Source organism: Mustela putorius, unplaced genomic scaffold (assembly GCF_011764305.1).
Source record: "Mustela putorius furo isolate JIRA1106 unplaced genomic scaffold, ASM1176430v1.1 tig00003863_pilon_pilon_pilon, whole genome shotgun sequence".
Taxonomy (NCBI): domain Eukaryota; kingdom Metazoa; phylum Chordata; class Mammalia; order Carnivora; family Mustelidae; genus Mustela; species Mustela putorius.
Genome location: NW_025422015.1, coordinates 21370857 through 21394319, shown reverse-complemented (window position 1 = coordinate 21394319; position 23463 = coordinate 21370857). Strand labels below are relative to the sequence as shown.

The 23463-nt window shown below is 37.8% G+C and overlaps 1 protein-coding gene across 1 annotated transcript in view; it reads right to left on the bottom strand.

Annotated features, from left to right (window-relative positions):
- Positions 1-5300: 5300 nt before the first annotated feature.
- Positions 5301-23463, bottom strand: part of MOXD1 (monooxygenase DBH like 1) — a 90590-nt gene continuing 72427 nt past the window's right edge. The window contains exons 10-12 of the mRNA XM_004740209.3: positions 19128-19270; positions 7472-7640; positions 5301-7013 (exon numbers count right to left, since the gene is read on the bottom strand). Of these exons, the coding sequence (XP_004740266.1) occupies positions 6813-7013; positions 7472-7640; positions 19128-19270 (513 nt within the window). The 3' untranslated portion in view covers positions 5301-6812. The remainder of the gene's footprint in view (positions 7014-7471; positions 7641-19127; positions 19271-23463) is intronic.

Sequence of the window (23463 nt, the reverse complement as noted above, 5' to 3'; positions counted from 1 at the left end):
GGGATCTATGACTCTAGCAACATTAACAAAGGACTTGAACCGTTGGAAAATTTCAACTATCCTGGGAAATCCTTTAGCAGAAACCAGCGATAAAGATACAAAGTGTGTGGGGGGGATTCCTTCACTCTTTCTTATTCTCCAAGTGCCTTCTCACCCACTGCTCACGATTCTGCTGATGAGGTTCACGCTGTTAGGAGAGTAAAGAAGAATAGTTTTTAAGCATAAAGAACTAATGGGCTAAATAATAAAGAGACTGGAAAGCCATAATTAAGATGGTGAGATCGGAAATAAAAGGGGAAATTAAACAAGAAAACAAACCCAAAAAGTGAGAAATAAGAGAACGGAAAGTTAAAGATCTAAACAATTTAAAATGGAAGGTGAACTATGAAATGCATGCTATAATGAAGCATCAAATTGGGAATTTTATTTTATTTTTAAATATTTTATTTGTTCATTTATTTTAGAGACACAGAGAGAAAGTGTGAACAAGGGGAGGAGCAGAGGAGGAGGGAGACGGAGAGAAAATCAAAAAGACTCTGTACTGGGCGGAGCGCCCAGGCTCATGATCTGGACAGCATGACCCAAGCTGACACCAAGTCTGAGGCTCCACAGACTGAGGCACCCAGGCACCCCCAAACTGGAAATTTTAGAAAGGAGGCTTAGAGTCATCTCTATAAAAGGCTAAGAGACCTAAGATTGACCTCCGAGCTAGACCGTGAGAAAGAAAGTTTAAACTTGAGGTAATTGAATTTAGAAATAGGACCAATATACGTAATAGGGAAGGAAGTAGATAGAGTTAGTGTGGAAGGTTAGGGCAGTTCTGAGACGCCCGCAAGATTTCCAGCCGGATGCGCAGCACGCCCTCTAGTGGCTAATAGGGAGCAATACTTCCCTCTCAATACAGATCCCTCTCCCACCGCCCTCTCTTTCATGTCCCATATCTGTCTTATTTTTGCTTAACAGAATATCATTTTGCTTAGTAGCATTATTTGGAAAAGCCTGTTTTCCCAGACATGATAATAAGAAAAAGACAACTTATGGAACAATTTCTCAAGGTAAGGTGAAGTTACTGTAATCAAATATGGAAGATAAAAGTTCATGAAGCAATAAAAAATAGAGCAGAATTTAAAGCTACTCACATACTCATCGTACAAAAGACAAGAAAGGTGGATTGGCTCATTTTAACTCTGAACTAGCATTCATTTCATTGAGAAGTCATTGCTTCTGAGAGGAGAGACAAAAAAGCAAAATAAGGTGCTATTCTCCTCTTCAAAAACAGAAGACATATTAGGTAGTCAGTCATTAGAGAGATTTTTTTGAGGGACTGATTGTCAAATTCACCCAGATCTAACATTCATTTGATTGTGTATCATTTGCTCAGCAGAAATGGTTTGGTTAGTCTAATTTTAGTTGATTATGCCTGAAAGGTAAGAGAGAAAATTCTGTATTTATCATCAGAGAGTGTGTACCCCAGTGTGAGATCTTCAAAGAGAGGGAAAAAAGTAATATTGACAGTGCAGTGTGCTGGGTGCTATCTCTTTATTGCCACTTTTAGTCCACAAGGCACTTCATAAGGCTAGAAATTATTATCCTCACTTTGTCAGTGGGAAAACAGACGCTTAGTAAGTCCAAGTCATTTGGATCTAGTTCATACACATGTAGTTCGTAAAGTGATTGCAACAGGTCTTCCACAATTATTGGGAATAAAATGCTGTCTCCTTAGCTTTTCTGAATATAAGCATTCACTTATAAGAGCAGTTTTAAGCACTAAATATGTAAAAACACTTTACAAATTCCAAAGCATTAGATAAATGTATGGCATTATTTTGCTCATGAATATTTAATAGGGCTACTTAAAAATATTAAGGAGGAAAGTAGTTCAGTTCAGGCTTGCATCCTACATTTGTAGATTATTCCCCACACTTCCCCCCAATTTTTTTTTTTTTTTGTATTATGTCAATTCCACACCATTAGTCTCTGTCCAGAGGTCTTAAACTTTCCAAAGACATACAGCCTTATTGGTCAACATTTCTCAAATACCTAATTCATGTCATTTAATTCATTTTAGTATATTCTTTTTTAATATTCCCTTTTAAATTCCTTTTTAAAATTCTATTATACTACCTCTAGACTGATTTTTTTAAAAGTAGCATGTGTTTGTTGGCAAAACAGAACAGGAAGGAAGGAAGAGACCAGTGAACATAAGTGGAAGGCCTATGTCTGTCGGGCTGTGTTTTACAGTTGCCCATGAACAGTTTGGAATCTTCCATAAAACTTTTTACGAAAACCTGTCTATACTCTGCCAGGAAAGTTGTGTGCCCCAAAGCTTGTTTCTTGGGGAATGTTGTTCCACCACTGCATGGTATATTGGGAAATGTTTCATAGAGCATAAACTTCTTTTGGACTTTCAGATGCATATATATATATATGTATATATGTATATATATGTATATATATATATATATATATTTAAAGACTCAGAAGTTCTGTAGTAAGTCTGTTTAACTTTGCAAAAATTTTCCATGACTCTTCATATTTTCCATGGAACACAGCTCTGACCGGGGAAGCATGGGTTGCTGCCATCAGTCTATTCAATTATCTGTTTTTTGCTCGTGATGTATCAGTTTGACCATGCTGGATTTGGATACAACTGTCAATCAAGATTCTGTAGGGCTAAGATGATCAAACTAAGATACAAACTGGATTCATGGTACAAATTTATGGAAAAAGTGAATGAATAAGCTTTTCATAAAGCTTAATTTATTCAATTCGAAGGACTGACATTTATTCTGAATCCTTCTATGTTTTATTTAACTTTTTAAAAGATTTTATTTATTTATTTGTCACACATAGAGAGAGAGAGAGACAGGCAGGAGAAGCGGCAGGCGGAGGGAGAAGTAGACTCCTCACCAAGCAGGAATCCCAATGTGGGACTCGATCCCAGGACTCTGGGATCATAACCTGGGTCAAAGGCAGAGATTTTAACCAACTGAGCCATCCAGGCACCCCTCCTTCCACATTGTAAAGTGAAATGTTGGTGATAGGAGATGAGCTTCCTCACAAGTCTAAATCTCCATCATGGCACAGATAATATCTGTTTTTTGCTCGCAGTTCTAAGGCCAACACTCCAGTGCAGAGCCTGGCTCCAAAGAGGCTTTCAATAAAATTTATGAAATAAATAGTAGTTGCTCTGATTAGTGCTCTATTTGAAAAATGTATAGTCAGCACCCCTATGTTGTTCTACTGTTTCTAACTCGGAACTGTTGGAATCACTGAACTAGGTGAAAAGTCAAGTTTGCTAAAATGTCTCTATGGCTGCAGAGACGGTTCTTCTACAGTGTTGTCACTAGGAGGCAGCTACCCCAGTAAGCGTTGCACCAATAGGCCCTGTAGCTAATTTTAATTGACAGAGTGAATCCAGAAATGATATATGTCACTTCTAGGTCAGGTCTCTCTTCTTCAGCAAGGTGAGCGCAAGGGGCCATGATCTAGGGATGATGGAATCACAGGATCTTGGGGACCTGAATCACCTTAAGAAGGAAAGTCAGTTACCAAATGAATCACACACATTGAACTATTAATAAACATGAAGTAAACGTTTTTGTGTTAAACCACTCATATTTGGTATTTGTTGTAGAACCTAGTGCTAGCTAACATCAATGTAGGGATCCACACAAATATCCTTTCAGAGGTATAGACTAGAAGCCTATCACCAAAAGGTTAAAATTGGTCTTCTCTCGGTAATAGGATTAATGGGTTTTGTTACGTACGCTTTCAAAGTTACCATATTTTCCAGATTCCTTTCAGTGAATAGGCATAACTACGCATTAGGTTTATAATCGAGGGAAGAACAAAAGTAATATATAATATGTTTAAATGATTCCAAACTCTAAGTCTTCTTGTTCTTTTGTTACAGGGATCCTTCTCCGCTCGCTGGGTTCTTCAAGCCCTTTCTTCATTCTGGACCTCCAAACCCGGCATATGCCCATCTCTAGTCAGAACTGACAAACTGAGAAATAATCTCCCAGAGGCGTCTGAAGAATAATCACAACCCAAGTTCTCTTTATGCCTCTCCAAAATGGTGGGTACTGCCTAGGGGAGAAAGACCACGTGGGTCATTGTACCATAGGTGGATCCCTCATTATTTCATTCATAATTGTAGCTTTTTATTCTGAAATAATTACAAACCTAAAAAGAGTAAATTTTTAGAAACCTTTCACCCTGAGCCCTCAAAGTGCCATATTTAAATTATCATTCTCTCTCTGTAGATAGATGATGGATGATAAATAGATAGATAGATAGATAGATATAGTTAGATAAATGGATGGATGGTTATACACATAGATGATAGATATTGTTAGATGGATGGATGGATAAGTAGATACATAGAATTGGGAACCATCTGAAAATAATTTAAACAAAAAGTTGAAGACAGCTGGCATTATTCATCAAAATTCAATTTATAATTATTAACTCAAAATTCTTGAAAAAGATAATTAGTAATCCTGCAATTATACTTAGAGTAATTTATTGTAAGGAAATACTTATAATCACAACAATGTTTATCATACTAGAAAACAGGAGATGGCTTCTGTATCCAACAATAAGTTTGGATGAACAAATTGTACAGTACAATTAGGTACAATGCAATTACCATGCTTCCTTATGTTCTTCTGTTTGCCACTCGTCGTTGGCCTCCATAGCCATTAAGATGAAGTTCAAAGGTCTTAATAAGTTTCCATCTGCGGACTGCATCTCTCTTAACACCACTAGGACTCTCTTGATCCTGCCAGAGACTCCTTCAGAGAGAGTGATCACCCAAGATACCCCTGAACCTCATCCAGCTTTGATGATTATTGGTGTCATCACCTACGTGTTTGCTACACTTCCTGGATTAAGGATTACAGCAGGGACCATCAGACATGGAGACTCTGTCCTGCCTTTGGTCTCAGGCAATCCTGCTAGCCTAGGAAACAGGCCATGCAACATGACCAAGGGCAGAGTAGAAAGCCTGGGCTCTTCAGGAAGGTCTACTCACTGTAAGGGAAAACTTAAGAATATAATCAGAATCCTACCGGATTTTCAACAGATAACCTATCCTAATTTCAAATATAGAGCCAATGCCTCACAATTATACATTTGTAAGAATTCCTAAGAGAAGAAGAATGTCAGCTTTATTCTTAGTTACATCAACTGAAAAAGGAGATTCCCTGAATGCACCAATGCAAACTTCTAAAATCCCCGTATCGCTTTCCAGCCTGTATATTCATCTTCCTCACAAAGAACAATGAAAACAAATATATTATTCCATAATTTCAAAGGAAATTGGTTTACTTTGACATCTCAAATTCAGACAGTCTGAAGTAAAAATAAACACGAAGTCTCAACTGGGAAGTGTTTGGGATTATCGTGTTTCTTATACAAATATTTAGATGGAAAATCATAGAATTTGATATACCAGTTATGAAATAAAAACAAGTAAAGTTAACCATGAAATACACCTCATAAATATTACACACATTTCATTAGGTTGATAAATTCTGAGAGCCATGAAGGAAACCCTCCAAAATACAGTATTTATTTAAAAGACGATATAGTTTGTATTGAAGACACTGTTTGCAAGAGAGAAAGGGCTTACAAATGGAATACAAAAATGCAACATTCTTAATCCATTTGACTGGACACATCAGTATGGAATCTCTTGCTTCCCTCAAGGAGTGTACAAGATACCACACAAACATTTAATTTTACTTAGTTTATTAATATGATCCAAACAGACTTGGCTTAAGAAATGAGGAAAGGACATACAATGAGATTTGGCTGAACTACACAAAGGGAACCTAAAAAGTGACACGATTTTCCATTGGCGATGACTTTACTAAGGAAAGTTAGTTTATTAACTAATATAAAAATAAATCTACCATAGCAACTATGACTCAGATTGAGCCAGGATGCCTCACGCGTGACACCCAACATGGTCAGTGAGGTCCTACAGGGACCCCATACCCTCCTAGCCTGGCTCAAATTACTGAGTGTTTGACCTGGAACCTCATGAAGGACCCCTCACAGCACAGGGTCTGCAGCCAGCTATGTTTTCTCCTCAGCCTACAACCATTATATACCATTTCTGTGTTTCCCGTAGCTTCTTTCTTTTTAGAGGGTAACAGAGCTCAAGAAAAAAACTCACCTTGCCAATGCTGGGTGGGGAAGGAAAAAGAAATTATTTTAAGATGGGTTTGGGGTAGTTCGGGAGTACTAGTCGACCCAGATAAACCGAGAGGCTAGAATGGGTTTCAGTGAAACCCACTGAGGTCAGGGGTCCATCGGGTTTTCACAGAAAGGGCAGAGCTGGATTAACACTGAAGGAAAGAAAGGACCATTGTTACACTGGGGAAGTCACACCCAAAGAACAATAAAGAGGACGAAACGTGGAACAGCACGTACTTTCTTTCACATTTTTAAGATGAAAGCATTTTAAGAAAGGAATCTGGAAGCCAAATCACCAAAGAAAAAGTAAAATAACGATAATGAGTCTTTAAATAAAATGAAACATGGAAGGAAATAAAGAACTCTTCCACCTGACTTTGTCCAAATTGTTAAAAAGGTTGTGTTAAGTCAGTCTAGTTTTGCTTTATTGGCAGCAGATACATGTGATCAGACACATCTGAGCAAAAGGAGAGAACCCAGTCAACATCTCTCAGGTAGATGGGGAAGGATGAACGCAGAGAGGAAGGGAGTGTGTGACCGGAAGTTCTCCACATGCCTCATACTCTCTCTTCGTGCCCACAGTGTCTTTAACCCACACGCTCGGATCACAGGAAACATCGTCCCCAGGCACAGAATGATGACCATAAGCGTGTGCTGTGCAGCAAGCTACTGAGTGCCATGAAGCCCACGAGAAGCTCAAAAGAGCGATTTCTGTGCACGGAAGAGGAAGAAGAGGCTCCACACACCAAAGGCTCTGCTTTATACGGTCTTTCCACGTGGGGAGGTAACGCTGTCATCCCTTGAATCTGAAAAACCAAACAGTAGACAATGCCAGTGACGGAAGAGGTCTTGCTCAGCTCCCCGACTTGGGCAGGGTGGAAACGGTGGGTGGGAGTGGGTCGTCCAAGGAGTCAACCATCAGGGGACTTGGAGCCTTAGGGATGCGGAGGGGGGAGGGGCAGAGAGCCTTTGGGAAGGAGAGATACAAACTCAGCTCTCTTGCTTTTTGAAGCTCTCATCCCATCCTATTCCTGCTTCATTCCGACCTTAGTTGATCAGTCAATCTCCCTCTTTGTAGAGGGTAAAATCAGGACTTCTCAGTCAACCCAAGCAGCAACTGAACATATACATTATCAGACATATCAAAAGACAACTGAAACGCTGGATTTATGGATATTTGTCTGTTCCTTAGATTTAACCTGTTGGGGATTAGGTAAAATGTGACGTCTAGTTTCTTCAAAGATGAAAACAAAGTAGGGCTTACCGACCACTCTGCATTGTCTGTCTTGGAGCATCTCACGTTCACCGGCAAGCTAAGGACAAGCTTGTTGAAGGAAAGACCTTCCTTCTTAGCCCATTTAAACTTATTCATTGCATCCATGAAAGAAAGGTTTTTATACTGCTTGGGGCTTTTGATGATGAAAGGCCAGGTCCTGAATTTAAAAGGACCACAATCAGTCATATTCAGAACAAAAGCATTAAACATGTCTCCCTTACTTTTCAACGTTCTAAGATAGACCTCATACTTGTCCATTTTACACACACAGGAAACCTAATACAAAGGATTGATTGACTCATCAGCAATTCCAGAAGATATACAGGGACCGAGTAAGGAGTCCTTGGAAAAAAATGGAATTCCTTATTTTAGTAGCAGATGGGAACTTCTCTAGACAAATAATTTTGACCCAGAAAGCTTCCCCCAGCCTCACAATCCTTTGCTTATTTGTTTTGGCTCTCCTTAACAACAATATGCCTGGTACGTGTTCCGTTCCACAGAATTTAACGCTAATGGTCTAATAAAGAGATGTTACTGTAAAACATGGAAATTTCAGTCCCATAGAGTTGAAAAGCCTGACCCCTATGGGCTGCCGTGTTTTGACTTGCCTAAGTGATAATAAATTTAAAAAAATATGAAACTGAACCAGCATTTTTCAAATTTTACTGAGGAAAAAAAAAAAACTGCTGAAGATAAACTCTTGCTTCCACTTGCTATTTAAAACAAAACAAAACAAAACAAAAAACACATTAATGGCCAAGAAAGAAAGAAGAAATCACAGAAGAATACCACAGTCTGCTTGAAAAGCTACTCCTCCAGTGATATTTTTCATGAATGTAAATTTTATGTTATTGATTCCTGAAAAAAGGAAAACTGTTAGGTAGTGTTGGCCAACCACAAAGATTTACATGAACTAGTCCGTGAATCTTCTCAGAGATTGTCATGGGTCACCAGCAGGTATTTGATACCCATAACAACCCAAGAAAATGGTCCAAGAATTACCGATTGATTGACCTCCCCTTGAAGAATTTACACTTACCATATTTGATCTTCAAATTTTCTTTTTTAAAAATATTTATGTATTTGAGAGTGAGCGAGCACGTGAGCAAGGTTGCAGGGAGAGAAGAAGGGGGAGAGGGACAAGCAGGCTCTTAACTGAGTAGGGAGCCAAATGCAGGGCTCGATCCCAACACCCTAAGATCATGACCTGAGCTGAAACCAAGAATCCATGGCTTAACAGACTGAACCACCCAGGTGCTCCTACAGTGTCTTTTTAAATCCGTGGAAAGCTACAGGTAGGTTTTCTTAAAAGTCTTAAAATCAAATATTAAAAATAAAATGTGCTTTTCAAAGAGATAAGGTGTACATCTTTAAAAAAAGAAAAGCAGGGGGCGCCTGGGTGGCTCAGTGGGTTAAGCCTCTGCTTTCCGCTAAGGTCATGATCTCAGGGTCCTGGGATTAAGCCCCGCATCCAGCTCTCTGCTCGGCAGGGATCCTGATTCGTCCCCTCTCTCTCTCTCTGCCTACTTGTGATCTCTTTCTGTCAAATAAATAAATCTTTAAAAAAGAAAAAGAAAATCAGTTTCATAACCAATGAGAAACCCCTGAAGGAAATCACCAGCCTGTAACTCCCAGAAACACCACAGGGTGGCACTAGAATCCGTACTAAAGCGCTAAGGGAACTTCACCTCAATGCGTTTTCCACAGCCTTGCTGGGAGAGAGTGAATAGTGTATTGTACATGGATGAAATCTTTTAAAAAGTTTTGCTGCTTGAATAAATCAGTAAACTAGTACTTTTCTTTTTGAGATTTCACAGCGTAAATAACAGAAGTAATATAAACACACTTGTAAATTTACTGTAAGTGTATGGAAAAGGATGTAGAAAAATTCACATGTTCAGAAACAGCCTGACTAGGGCTGGTGACAGGGGCTGGTGATCCTCTCTTAGATGGAAGCTAGACTCATACTTAGTGTCTCCTCTGCATTCCTGCTGACTTTGTCCAGACCTCTGTCTGTAATGACATCACACCAACAAACCTCCTACCCCTTCCAGCCTATCCACATTTCCGGATTACTCCTGGAGAAAAGGGAATGGAGAGACGGAAAGAGAAATCCTAAAGAGGTAAATATTTACCCTGTGTATTTTTCCTTTAAACCAGAAACAAGTAACCTTGAAGTAGCAAGTCCTGCTCTCATGGGGACTCAGAGTTGGTTAGGAATATTGGGAATGGATTAGAAATTAAAACAGTTTCATTTCTTTACATCTGTGCAGTGTGTAAATGTCTACCTAGATGCAAATATAAATAAGAAGGTATTATTTACGTATCACCATAGTTGATAAAAACAAACTCATTAACATCATGATTTAATATTGGTGAGCAATTTCCCTTTGTAAATTCAATCTAATTGACAAGTTCATTTAAGAATATATAGGTAATTGAAACGAACTTAGACTACCTGAAATAATTTTGGGAAAAGAAACAAATGGCAAAGTTTTGGCATTTACATGGTCTTATTTCAAGATTTACTATAAAACTGTGATAACAGAGTGTGACATTAGAGTAAGGCTAAGCATGAACATCAGCAAGACAAAATTCAGAGTCCAGAAATAGTATATGATCCAAGTACTTTCAACAAACATTTCAGGGTAATTCAATGGGAACTGTAAACCTTGGTACTGTAAACCTTGGGTTGGTGGGGGCAGGAAAAAATCTAACCTTGGGTAGGCAAAGACTTCCTATACAAGATGTCCAAAGTTAAAAATAAGTAGAAAATGATAAAACGGGTTTCAAAAAAATACTGTTAAAAATGGAAATGAAAATCTTCACAGACTAGGAGAAATGAGTTGTAAAAATATATCTGACAAACAGCTTATATCTGAAGTATAAAGAACTCTTTAAAAATATAAAGAACTCTTACAACACAATAATAAGAAGATGAGTAACCCAACAATGGACAAAAATTTGAGCAACTAAAAAGGAACATATATAAATGACCAATAAGCATGTGAAAAGAGAATCAACATTGTTAGTCATAAGAGAAATGGAAAATAAAACCACAATAAGATACCACTCCATACACTTAAGTAAAATTTAGGAGCTCTTATACATTACTGGTAAGAATGTAAAAAGAAGCATCATTTTGGAAAGTACTCTGAGAGTCGTATGAGGTAAAAAAAAATCCAGTGATTCCAGCAGTCCATGCTAGCCCAGAAAACGGAAAATATGTCTGTACAGAAATGAATACACTGTTCATAGCAGCTTCCTTCATGATCGCCAGAGACTGGACACAATCCAAATGTCTTTCAACTAGTGATTAATGGAGGAAGAGATGAACACAGGGGAATACGACTCAACAATATAAAAGAGTGGACAGCTGATACAACAGCAGAGATGAATCTTAAAAACATTCTGAATCAAAGAAGCCAGGCACAAAAGAGTACATACTGTAGGATCCCATTTTTATAAAACCTAGAAAAGATAGGACTAATGTAGTGCTAGAAAGTGGATTGGCAGCTTCCCGGGGCTTTGTGTAGGAGGAGGGATTGTCTCCAGATAGCAGAAGGGAACTTGTGGGGATGATGAAAATGTTCTGTATCTTGTCCGTGGTGGGGGTAAGTAGGTATACGCATCTGAGAGTGAGTGCATTTTGTCATAGGTAAGTTCTACCTTAAAGATTTGACTTAAAAAAAAAAAATAGTAAAAAGAAATAAAAACATACCAACGAGCCAATGGGGGGGAAAAAAAAAAGACAGTATCATGTCATACACTTTATAATCTAATTGTTGAAGAAGCAAGCCAGGAAATCTGACCTAACAAGGTATAACTCCTAATCCTTTCGACACTCCAAGACTAGAGGAATGTTGGGAAGCCCCCAGTAAAGTTGTCTCACTGATGGAAGAGAAACTTCTGGGTCACAACAGGTTTAACCATATGATGTAAAGCCTTGGACATTCCCCTCTGGAAAGGGACTTGGTCCCAACCAATTAGAAAACTCCCTCAGGGGCAAGGGGGAGGCAGGGAATATCTGGTTGGCTCGGTTGGTGGAACATGTGATTCTTCATCTTTGGGTTGAGTCTGAGCCCCAGGTTGAGTACTTAAAGGTTGAGCCCCAGGTAGAAAGTACTTAAAAATAAAATCTTTAAAGGGGCACCTGGGTGCCACCCTAGGTCGAGGTCTGACTCTTGGTTTCAGTTCAAGTCACAATCTCAGGGTAGTGAAATCAAGCCCCGCATCAGGCTCTGTATTCAGTACAGAGTCTGCTTAAGACTCTCTCTCCCTCTCCCACTGCCACTCCCCCTGCCCACTCTCTCTCTCTAAAATAAATAAATCCTTAAAAAAAAATCTTAAAAGAAAGAGAATATCTTCAGTAGATTTTCTTAAGAATATCTGAGAAAGGAATAACCCATCCTCTGTAATCCCAGAGTATATAGTCCTACCTCTATATGCCCTATCCCCACAGCCCTTTACCCCAAAATATGGTAAAGTGTGTACATAAAATCTGTCAGCCAAACCTCAAACTGTGGTGTGCAAAGACAGAGGGCTACTGTCAGATTTGCTCAGAAGGTAGACAAGAATTCACCCATATTTTATCAGATCAAAGAGCCGTTTTTGACAGAATTAGCTCAGCATAAGCAAGAAATGACATCATAAGCCTGCAAACATAGAGAAAGAAGAAATTATATCATGTTTCATGAAAAGAGACAGAAAAGGCTGACTCTAGAAGAAAATATAAACCAGTTATACCAGAGAGAATTCCACAAGTGTTTCATGTACTAAGTTTATTTAATAAGAGCATGCATTTAATTAAACAAGAGCTCACATACAAAAATTTTAAACAACAGAATGAGATGAAAAGGGAAATAGCAGACCAATGGAAATAAATTTAGGCTAAAACAAATTTAGCACCAAATAAATTAGAAAAAAGCAAGAAGCAGAAGAACCCGCCCCCAAAATTATGAGAAAACACTTGTGAAAAATTCCAAATAGATTAGAAAATACTTTGTAGATATAATATAAGAAAATTTTTCCCCTGAATTGAAAAAAAAATATATATATATGTAATGAAAGAGCACCCTGTGTTTCAGGAAAATTTAATGCAGATGTTGAACACTAAAATATGTTCAGTTTAACTTATAAATTCTACAGGTAGATGAAGAATACTACCATTCATCCAAAGAGAGCTCCCAAGGGGGAAAAAGTGGTAGGGCCCCAGAATGTTATATACAGCTAAATGCTGTCCAGATATAAATGCAGAAATTCACAAATATAAAAACAACAAACAAAAAACAAACAACAAAAAACAAACACAAGGCATAAAACACTTGGAAATCCTTTTTTTTTTTAAATATTTTTATTAATTATTTAATAGAGACACACAGAGAGAGGGAACACAAGCAGAGGGAGTGGGAGAGGGAGAAGCAGGCTTCCTGCTGAGCAGAGAGCCCCGTGTGGGGCCATCCCAGGACTCTGGGATCATGACCTGTGCTGAAGGCAGATGCTTAACAACTGAGCCACCCAGGTGCCCCTTGGAAACCCCTCTTGATGAACCAACTTGGAAATAACATTCTGATGAATAAAATGAAAGAGCTCAGAAATGTAGAAATCCTATAAGATTAAGGATTACCGCTGAATCTATTAAAGTCTAAAAGGTGCATTAAATATTGTGGGAATTTGGTTTGAGAAATAAAGGGGAGAATTTAAAAACTTGAAAATACAAAAATTATAATCTAAGTGATAAATGTTTGGAGGTATGGTATGGAAAAAGGATGTGGGGGAGAAATGTGAAAGTATGAATGTCCTCATCCTTCATGATTTGAAGTCAAAACCTGTAGTGAAACAAATGTGTGCAGTATTTTAATGCCTTCTACAATCTCTACTCTCAATATTGAGATCTTTTTATAAAATACTACTTCTTATGGTTAAAAACAATAGAAGCAACCATGTTTATCTGAAATTCAACAACTGTTCATTTTTAGCTTCATATTTTTATATACATTTTTAAAAGATTCATGTATTTGTTTATTTGACAGAGAAAGCCAGCCGGCACAAACAGGGGGCGCAGCAGAGGGAGAGGGAGAAGCAGGCTCTCCCCTGAGCAGGGAGCCCGATGTGGAGCTTGATCCCAGGACCCCGGGATCCTGACCTAAGCCAAAGGCAGATGCTTAACCGACTGAGCCACTCAGGAGCCCCATGTTTTTATATAAATTAAACAAAATTATGATTTAATGTGTTATTTGAATCAGTACAATTATAGTCTTTATAACAGCATTTACTCATCTTTATAGCAATACCACCACAGAAAGATCTCCGTAATAACATTCAATTAATGTTAGCACTGTTTATTTCTTTTTAAAAAAAATTTATTTATTTATTTGACAGAGAGAGATCACAAGTAGGCAAAACAGCAGGCAGAGAGAGAGAGGGAAGCAGGCTCCCTGTTCAGCAGAGAGCCCAATGTAGGGCTCGAACCCAGGACCCTGAGATCATGACCTGAGCCGAAGGCAGAGGCTTAACCCACTGAGCCACCCAGACACCCCAGCACTGTTTATTTCTAACAGAATTTGAGGTGATTGCTTGTGCCTTCTTTTTCAAACTTTTTTTTTCTTCCTGCCTTCCTTAAAGCCCTTATAACAAGAGTGAAAGATTTTTACACACTATAAACATGAAGGAATTTTTCTTACAAAGAAAAATTACACACAGGTCCCTTGATTCTTTTCTAGAAATCGAACAAATGACATCCAGCTTTCCATCACATAAGCCTCTTTGGAGGTATGGAGAAAGGGTCATTGTGTGGTGTGACAGAGAATACAGAATTTATCTAAACATGTGATCTAGTCTGTTTTCTGATCTTTTAGGAGTCTTTCCGCTTTTCCTTAAGCCCTGCCAGATCTGTAGGAGGCAGAGGGAAATCACAACCCCTTCAACAGACAGATCTGAGACAGGATGTAGTTATCTCTACTTTTCTACCAGCTCTTCCTCTAATCCTAGGATTGTTAAAGGATGTTTAAAACAAGACAGTGCACCTAACTAATCATTACATGAAAGGCATGGAATAGGGTAGTAGGGGTTATACATTATAGGATACTCCCTCGAATATGGTCTCCTGAAACCAAATTCACAATATTCTTTTCAGTAAAACAGAAAAAAAAAAAAAGTCACCCAAGCCATTTCTCTTACTGGTCTTTTAGCCAGTCCCTTGTTGGTCTGGCTTTTAATAGCATCTATGCCAGTGTGATGAACTCACTTTAAGTCTGATTTAAAGCCTAAACATGAGGGCACTTGGGTGGCTCAGTGGCTTAAAGCCTCTGCCTTTGGCTTGGGTCGTGATCTCAGGGTCCTGGGATCAAGCCCCACATGGGGCTCTTTGCTCAGCAGGGAGCCTGCTTCCTCCTCTCTCTCTGCCTGCCTCTCTGCCTACTTGTGATCTCTGTCTGTCAAACAAACAAACAAACAAATAAATAAATAAATAAATCTTCAGAATAAAAATAAATAAAGCCTAAACATGAACTTTACAACAGAGGCTCCTTTTCACTCGTACTTTTGAAGAATAAATAAATTTCAACCATGTAATTAAGTGGTTTTATGTGGGCAATGATGTCTCAAAACTGGCCTAGTTCTGGGAAGCAATTCTTAAAACCCAACTTCAGTATTTCCTGGGTGAGACCAAAGGTGCGGACTCTAGCAGAGCTCCTTAGAACTTGGGACTGGAGCATTTTCAGAGGACTTACACAGGATGAACACAAAAGAAAATAATTGGCCCCTAGAATGCATTTTGAATCATCAGCTTATGAAACAAAGAGCTTTGAATGTCCATTTAAAGTATTCTCAGATTAACCCTTTAAAGGGAAAAGTTTCTAGTCAATATATTAAAAAAAATTCTAAAGGGGCAAAAATCTACTAAGTCTTATTAGGAACGATATTGATATTTTCAAAATAAGACTATAGGGACACCTGTGTGGCGCAGTGGGTTAAGCATCTGCTTTCAGCTCAGGTTATGATCTTGGGGTCCTGGGATGGAGCCCTGAGTTGGGGGGGGGTGCCTGCTCAGCGGGGAGTCTGATTCTCCCTCTCCCTTGGCCCCTGCCCCCTGCTTGTGCTCTCTCTCAAATAAATAAATGAAATCTTTGAAAAAAAATAAAAATAAAAACAAGACTAGATCCTAGTGTTTTTTTTTGTTTTTGTTTTTTTTTAAAGATTTTGTTTATTTATTTGAGAGTGAGAGAGAGCGTGAGCGGGAGAAAGTCAGAGGGAGAAGCAGACTCCCCATGGGGCTGGGAGCCTGATGCGGGACTCGATCCTGGGACTCCGGAGCCTAGTATTTTTAGAATGACATTTTTATATACTGTTTTGGTAGTTATTACCATTTTATTTTTTTGCCTATGTAATTATTTATTTTGAATAAAAAGGCAGCTATATATCTCCCTCTCTATCAGAGACACAACAAACATTATCTCCTACATTGATTATACACCTTCTGACATGGAATAGTCTTTAAATCCCTCAGTTTCCATTTCCTCTTCTACAAAATTAGGATTGCAAGTCCTACTCTACCAACTGGAATTGTGTGAAAACAAGTTAATTAAAATTATTCATAGAGCCACCCAGGCGCCCTTTTTTTATATATATATAACAATTTTTTCTATTTATTTGAAGCACAGTAAAAAAAAAAAATTGGTACACTTTGGAAATTCAGTGGCACAAGGTATACTGCCATAACTTGAGGGACATTATATAGTTAAAAGAAAAAGGAAATAAAAAGAAAAAAATTCCCATTTGAAACACTGCATTACATAATTTTACCTGCCCAAACAGACAATTTACAAATATTAGGTCAATAAACTGGTAACATCCATAAAAAGGTAGCTTTCTTACTAAAATGCAAGAATTTAAAAGATTGGTATCTAAACAAGAAAAGACAAAAACAAACTGAAATGAAAACCTCGGTATCACATCTAAAATCGGGGCTTTTTGTTTGGGCCTTCATACTCTTCTCTCCCCCTACCATATCCTGCTGGAGTCCCATTCCTCCAGGACCCTGTCCACCCACAGGTCCCACACCTCCCTGCCCAAAGCACTCAGTACGCATGTCTCTTCCCATCATGGAACTACATGAACTACAACCGAATTTACATAAGCATTTTTTCATTTGAATTTTAGTAGATACAGACTCCTGTTCTGGTTGTCATTGGGTTGTCTGAGGAGGAACTTACTAGAACATATTTACAGATAGTGTAATTTAAAAAGATGAGAGCTCTTAGTTCATCATTTACAATCTCTATAATAATTTGGAATAAAAAGTAGATCATAATTACATGCTACTTCAGTGAATGCATTTGACCACATTCTCATGATGTGTTTTTAATCCTCTCCTTAAACATATCCCCTTGAAAATCTATGTGTACCTTTCACCTAATTATATCAGTCTCTTTCATTAGAAAACTCTTCCTTATATTAAAACAAAATCTATGCTCCAAAATTTCCACCAGCCACCCTAATTCTTCTTTGTGGTATTGCTAAGAATGAATAAAATCCCTTTTTTCTACATTGACCTTAATATATACAAAGCAGAACTTTCCATTTCTTCTTCAAATATGTTCCCCACAGCACATACATCACTATTTTCTCTTTCCTCTTTTCTTTCCCTTATCACCTCTCTTTGAGAAGCCATCAACCAACGAGTCCATCGAGTGCCACCATGAGAAGGTAACCTTCTTTTTTTTTTTAATATTTTATTTTTTTATTTGATAGAGATTCCAACTAGTCAGAGAGACAGGCAGGGAGAGAGAGGAGGAAGCAGGCTCCCTGCTGAGCAGAGAGCCCGATGTAGGACTCGATCCCAGGACCCTGCGATCATGACCTGAGCCGAAGGCAGAGGCTTTAACCCACTGAGCCACCCAGGTGCCCCAGAAGGTAACCTTCTTGTAACTGTTTCTCATTCCTCGACTGCCACCCCCTTGGTCCCAGGCGCATTCGCCTCACAACACAACACAACTCAACCTCGCCATCACAACAGTCTCCTGGTTGGTATTTATTTTCCCAGTCTGGTCCTCCTAGAATCCTTTTGAATTCAGTAGGCAAATCAACCTTGTTTCTATCCTACAATGGCTTCTTTGCTCTTAGGACCCAAAGTCTTTATGTCACTTGTAAACTCCCATGTGACCTTTATGTCGCCTATAACATCCCCCCTGCTGTCCGACCTCCTCACTTAACTCTCTACCATATTTCACTCTGTTCCAGCCAGACTCACCTTCTTGCTGTTCTTTGAACATGCTACCTTCATACCCACCCTAAGGTCATTATATTGGCTTTTTGGAAAGAGTATACCTTGAATCTTTCCATGGCTGGCTCCTCATCACTTAGGTCTCTACTCAAATATCACCTCCTGCCATGGATCGAATGTTTGTGCCCCATATTCATATGTTGAAATCTTAACACTCCAGTGATGGTATTAGGAGCTAGGGTCTTATCCCCTCATGGGATTAGCATCCTCATAAAAGCAGCTTGAGAAAGCTCCCTCCCCCACTCTGCCCCATGAGGTTACAGTTAGAAAATGGCCATCTGTGAGCAAGTGAGTTCTCACCAGATGCTGAATCTGCTGGCGCCTTGATCTGGGACTTTCCAGCCTCCAGAATTCTGAGCAATAAGTTTCTGTTGTTTATCAGTTACTCTGTCTGTGGTATTATGTGACAGCAGCCTGGACAGACCAAGACACCTTCCCAGAGAAGAGTTTACCACCCAACTGACGACAGCTACACACTTTCTTTACTGTTGCAATTATTTTCATAACATTTACTAATACCTGAAATTTTATATGTATACTGTTTATTACCCCTCTCCCACTCCAGAATATAATTCCAAGAGGGCAGAAATAATATAGATCTTGTTTATTACTTTATCTTAAGTAGTTTCTATGATGTGCGATAGTGCAGAGTGAGTGAACATAGCAGGCCTGAGAATTCCTTCCTTAGAAATGCCTATTTGGAAGGCTGGCCTTTGGCTGGCGTCAGCAAACCTAAGGAGTAAACAATTTCCTATTCTGATATAAAACTTTCTCTAAATGAAGAGTGACTTATTGTGCCTTGACTATTTGTACAAATAATGCAATGTGTGTTTAACATCTGCTTTCCTTCTAGGAGTCTAGATTTTAGTACTAGGCAGAGGACACCTATGTAACCAGCCCTCAATAAAAACTCTGGGAACTGAGTCTCTAATGAGTATCTCTCATTAACAACCCTTCATGCATGTTGTCCTCCTTCGATGCTAGTAGCATTAAGTACATTCCATGTGACTCCTCAAAAGAGGTCTCTTAGACACTTGCTTTGTGTTTTCTCTAGACTTAGTCCATGTGCCTTTTCCTTTTGTTAATTTTGCTTTGTATTCTTTCTCTGTAATAAATATTAGCCATGAATACAATAATAGCCCGACTCCTTTAGGTCCTCTTAGAAAAATCACCGAACCTGGTGGGAGTCTCAGGGACCCTGGACATACCAAGCAAGAAGCTAACCTCTCACCCCAGCTAAAAATAAGCAAAGAGATTAAGACTTAAAAGAATTCCATAACGTGGTGATAAATCCAGTATGAAAATGAATCCCGTCCTTCTCTGAGGTATACTACCCCACTATGAAATCCATTTGGTACTTACGTGACTGGCCTATAGATCTCCTTAACACCAATGAACTGAAGTTGTTCCATAATGTCTGGAATACTTGCACACCGAGTAAGATTAATTCTTGGGTAATAAAGAAGGTATGAGAGACACATTTCATTCCTGGTGCTTAATCCTCCCTGAAAATGGAGATATTTTATTTAGAAAAGTGTATGTTCCACCAACTCTGACACTTAGAGCACACAAGCCACCAATGTCATACAATTCCCTTCAATATTGAAATGTAATAAGTCTGAAAATGAGCAATAATAATCTGAGTGATAATTTGATTTTTAAAGAGGTAGAGACACATTAAAAAATTAATAAAATGATGTCCATCTCTTTAAAAGTTTCCTTTTTTAAACAACCTAATAATCTCTTTCAAGTTTTGTTCATTTGATGAAAACTATTCACCACAGTGAACATTTGAAAGGATTATGGGGATGTTTGGTTAACATGATACCAATCAGTCAGGTCAATGGAATCTTTCCTTGGCTGCACTGAATTTTCTATAATCTTGTTGTCATGTATAAACATAAGAAGACACATACCACAGAGAAGATAGATTTCAAATTTCAAATCAAGGTGATAAATTAGATATTAAAAGTAAAAAGATTAAAGCTCCTCAGGAGAACACAATCTAGAACTATTACATGTTACAGGGTTGAATTTTCAACCAAAAGTCATTAAACATAAAAAGAAATAGGAAACTATGATCTGTACTCTAAAAATAATAAAGTTACCAGCAGAAACTGATTGTGAGAAGCTACAGATGCTGCATTTAGCAAAAATTTAAAAACAGGTAAAAATACGTTTAAAAAGTTAAAGATGCTCAAGTAATTGAAGGCAAAGACATCAAAAATGAGTAAACAAATAGAGAATGACACCAGAGAAAGGAAAACATAAGAACAAAGAAAATAGAAATTCTAAGGTTAGACATTACCATCATTGAATAAAAAATTCTCAGGATGAGTTTAACAACAGATTTGAGATGGCAGAAGAATCAGTGACCTTAAAGATAGAACAATAGAAATTTTCCAATCCCAAAGAACAGAGAAAGAAAAGAAAAACAAAACAAAACACTAAAAAAGTGAAAAAAATTCCAGAAAATACTTCAAAATATGATATTAAATGTTCCAACAGATATGTAATTAGATTTCCAGAAGGAGAAGGAAGAGAGAAAAGGGTAGGAAAAAAATACTTGAAAAAATAATGACTGAAATCTTTGCAAATTTAGTGAAAAACATTTACAGACCCAAGAAGCTCAACAAATACCAAAGATAAATTTGAAGAGAGCCATTCCTAGACACATCATAGTCATATAGCTGAAAGCCAAAGACAAAGAGAAAATCTTGAAAGCAACAAGAAAAAAATGACACATCACATGTAGGGGACCAATGATATGAATGGCAGCCGACATTTCATCATAAGTGATGGAAGTAAAAAAGAGATAATGGGATTACAGATTCATGGGCTGCAGGGAAAAGTAAATTAACCAAGAATTCTGCATCCACCAAATCATCTGCTCTTCAAAAAGTGAAGGCGGAAAACTTGGCAGTATTGTTCATAGTTCTAAATTAATGCAGTAGCTAAAATGCAATGATTTTACAAATTGCAAAACACATGTTTTACAGGATTAGGCAATGGGAGAAGCTAATCTACAAATGAGGTTACAAGTGACGCTTCATTAAAAATCATATTTAATTTATCCTTCAGCTGGGATGACTATTCAGAGTGGTACTAAATTGTAGGAAGGGAGCCCGGCATTTGCATCCTCCCATGAACCAGTCACTACTGCTGGCTGCCCCACTCTGGGGAGCATGACTTCAGGTGGGCCATTTCCTGATACCAAAGGCAATGCCCAGTGAATGACACGGTTATGAGTTATCATCAGATACTTTCAGTTTAGCTGTGCTGGCTTTGAAGAGGCCACCACAATATCCACTAAAATAACGTATGATGTCTGTAGTAAAATAATTCATGCAAACAAAATCACATATAAGATACAAAACAAAGCCAACACCTGTGGACTGACTGCACCCTCTGTGCTCATTTTTAATTCTCCTCTTACCCATTTTAACTGAAGATGAGGATTATCTCACCACTTGATTAATCATTCTATTGTCTTTCAAACCCTTTACTTTCCATTTACTGACATACATAGGCATCCCTACATCCACTTACATTTTGTACGTTCTACAACTTTAGGTACCCCCTGGGGTCTGCTTAACTTGTCCTTTTTATTCTTCTGATACATTCATGTTAACATGCCTGGCTATCACTCATTAATTTTCACAAATATATAGTGTAAATATATTCTATGGACATATTATATTGTATTTATTTGTCGTTTTTTTTTTATAAACAGTTGGGCTGTTTCCAGCTTTGTGTTCCTGTGTTGTCACACGCCACCACAAATATTTTATATATTTCTCTCCAGGAACACTTCCTGCAAAAAGAACCTTAAGGTGAAATCCACAGAGGAATGGAACTGGGAGAGCGTCTATGAATCTAGAGCTTTGCTGGATGATGTCATGCTTTTCCCCATGGTAGTTTTATAAATTTATATTTAGCTATGTGCAAGGACTCCAGTTTTAGAACGTTGGAATTGCAATTTTATATATTGCCAACCTGATGGGTATAAAATATCTCATTCTGGTTTATATGTGCACGATTCTGATTTCAAATGAGATTGAGCATCCTTTCCTATGTTTATTATCTATTTGGGCCTTTATTTCTGTGAAATGGTTTCTATCTACTGTATTTTTTTTCTATGATCTATTTGTCTTACATTACTGATTTATGAAATTTTCTTTATATGCTGGATACGAATGTTTTATTAATCTATGTAATACATTTTTTTTTCAGCTTTAAACTTGCCTTTTCACTTATTTAATAGTGGGTCTTGGTAACCAAAAGATTTCAAGTAGTTAAACTCATCAATCTTTTAAAGTTCATGCTTTTTATGCTTTAAGTTTTTTAACTACTCCCAACAGCATAAAAATATATTCATATATTTTTCTCCCAATAGTTTTAAGATTTTGTTTTTCACATTTAATTATTTAATTTAAATACCTGGAATTGGCTTGTTTGTGTATTGTATACCCAGTTGTGCTAGTATTCTTTAGTGGAAAGTCCATTCTTTCGCACCTAAATGGATATTGTGTCTGTTCTAAACCAAGTTTCTGTATAAGGGGTTTGTAGACCAGTTTCCAGGATTCCTATTATGTACCACTATTCTAACTCTGGACCCAAAGACACTACTGATCATCATAGCTTTAAAATAAGCCTTCACATCCAGTAGACTATCTCCATCTTTTATTTTCTAGTAGTGTCTTGCCTGTTACTAACCCTTTGCTCTTCTATGTAGATTTCAGAATCTACTTGCTCCATATAAAAGCTAAAACTAGAAAATTTTTAGAAATATGGGGGCACCTGAGTGGCTCAGTGGGTTAAGCCTCTGCCTTCGGTTCAGGTCATGATCTCAGGGTCCTGGGATCGAGCCCCACATCGGGCTCTCTGCTCTGCAGGGAGCCTGCTTCCTCCTTTCTCTCTGCCTGCCTCTCTGCCTACTTGTGATCTCTCTCTGTCAAATAAATAAATAAAATTAAAAAAATATGCCTATAGAAATATGAAAAAAATTAGAGAAAATTTTCACAGCTATGGCTAGGCAAGGATTTCTTAGTTAGGATATGGGAATCTCAAATCATAAAATCTCTCTGAATTTTTTTTACTGAAAATATATCAAATTAATAGGCCAATTTGAATAGAAGGATTATCTTTATCTTATGGAGACCTTCTATTCACGAACACAGTATCTCTTCATTTCTTTAGGTTTACTACAAAGTTTTGTAAATATGGATTTATAATTTTTTTACCATGGAGATCAAACACATCTAAAGTTAGATTTTATTTCTGTAGAATTTAGAGTTTTAAAATGCATTTCCTTAAGATAGTTTCTTATATACTAAAATATAGTTAATTTGGGGGCACCTGGGTGGCTCAGTGGGTTAAGCCTCTGACTTCGGCTCAGATCATGATCCCAGGGTACTGGGATCAAGCCCCGCATCGGGCTCTCTGCTCAGCATGGAGCCTACTTCTCCCTCTCTCTGCCTGCTTGTGATATCTGTCAAACAAATAAATTAAGAAAAAAAAATATATAGTTAATTTTAGATATCAGTTTTGAGGGGGTTTTAATGTAGAAAATTATAATATCTTTGAATAATGTGTTTTGTTTCTTTGCTTCTTCTTCTCTGATCGATAGGACTTATTTTTTTCCTCTCCTAGTACAATGTTGAATGGAAATGATGATAATAAACATCTTTGTCTTCCT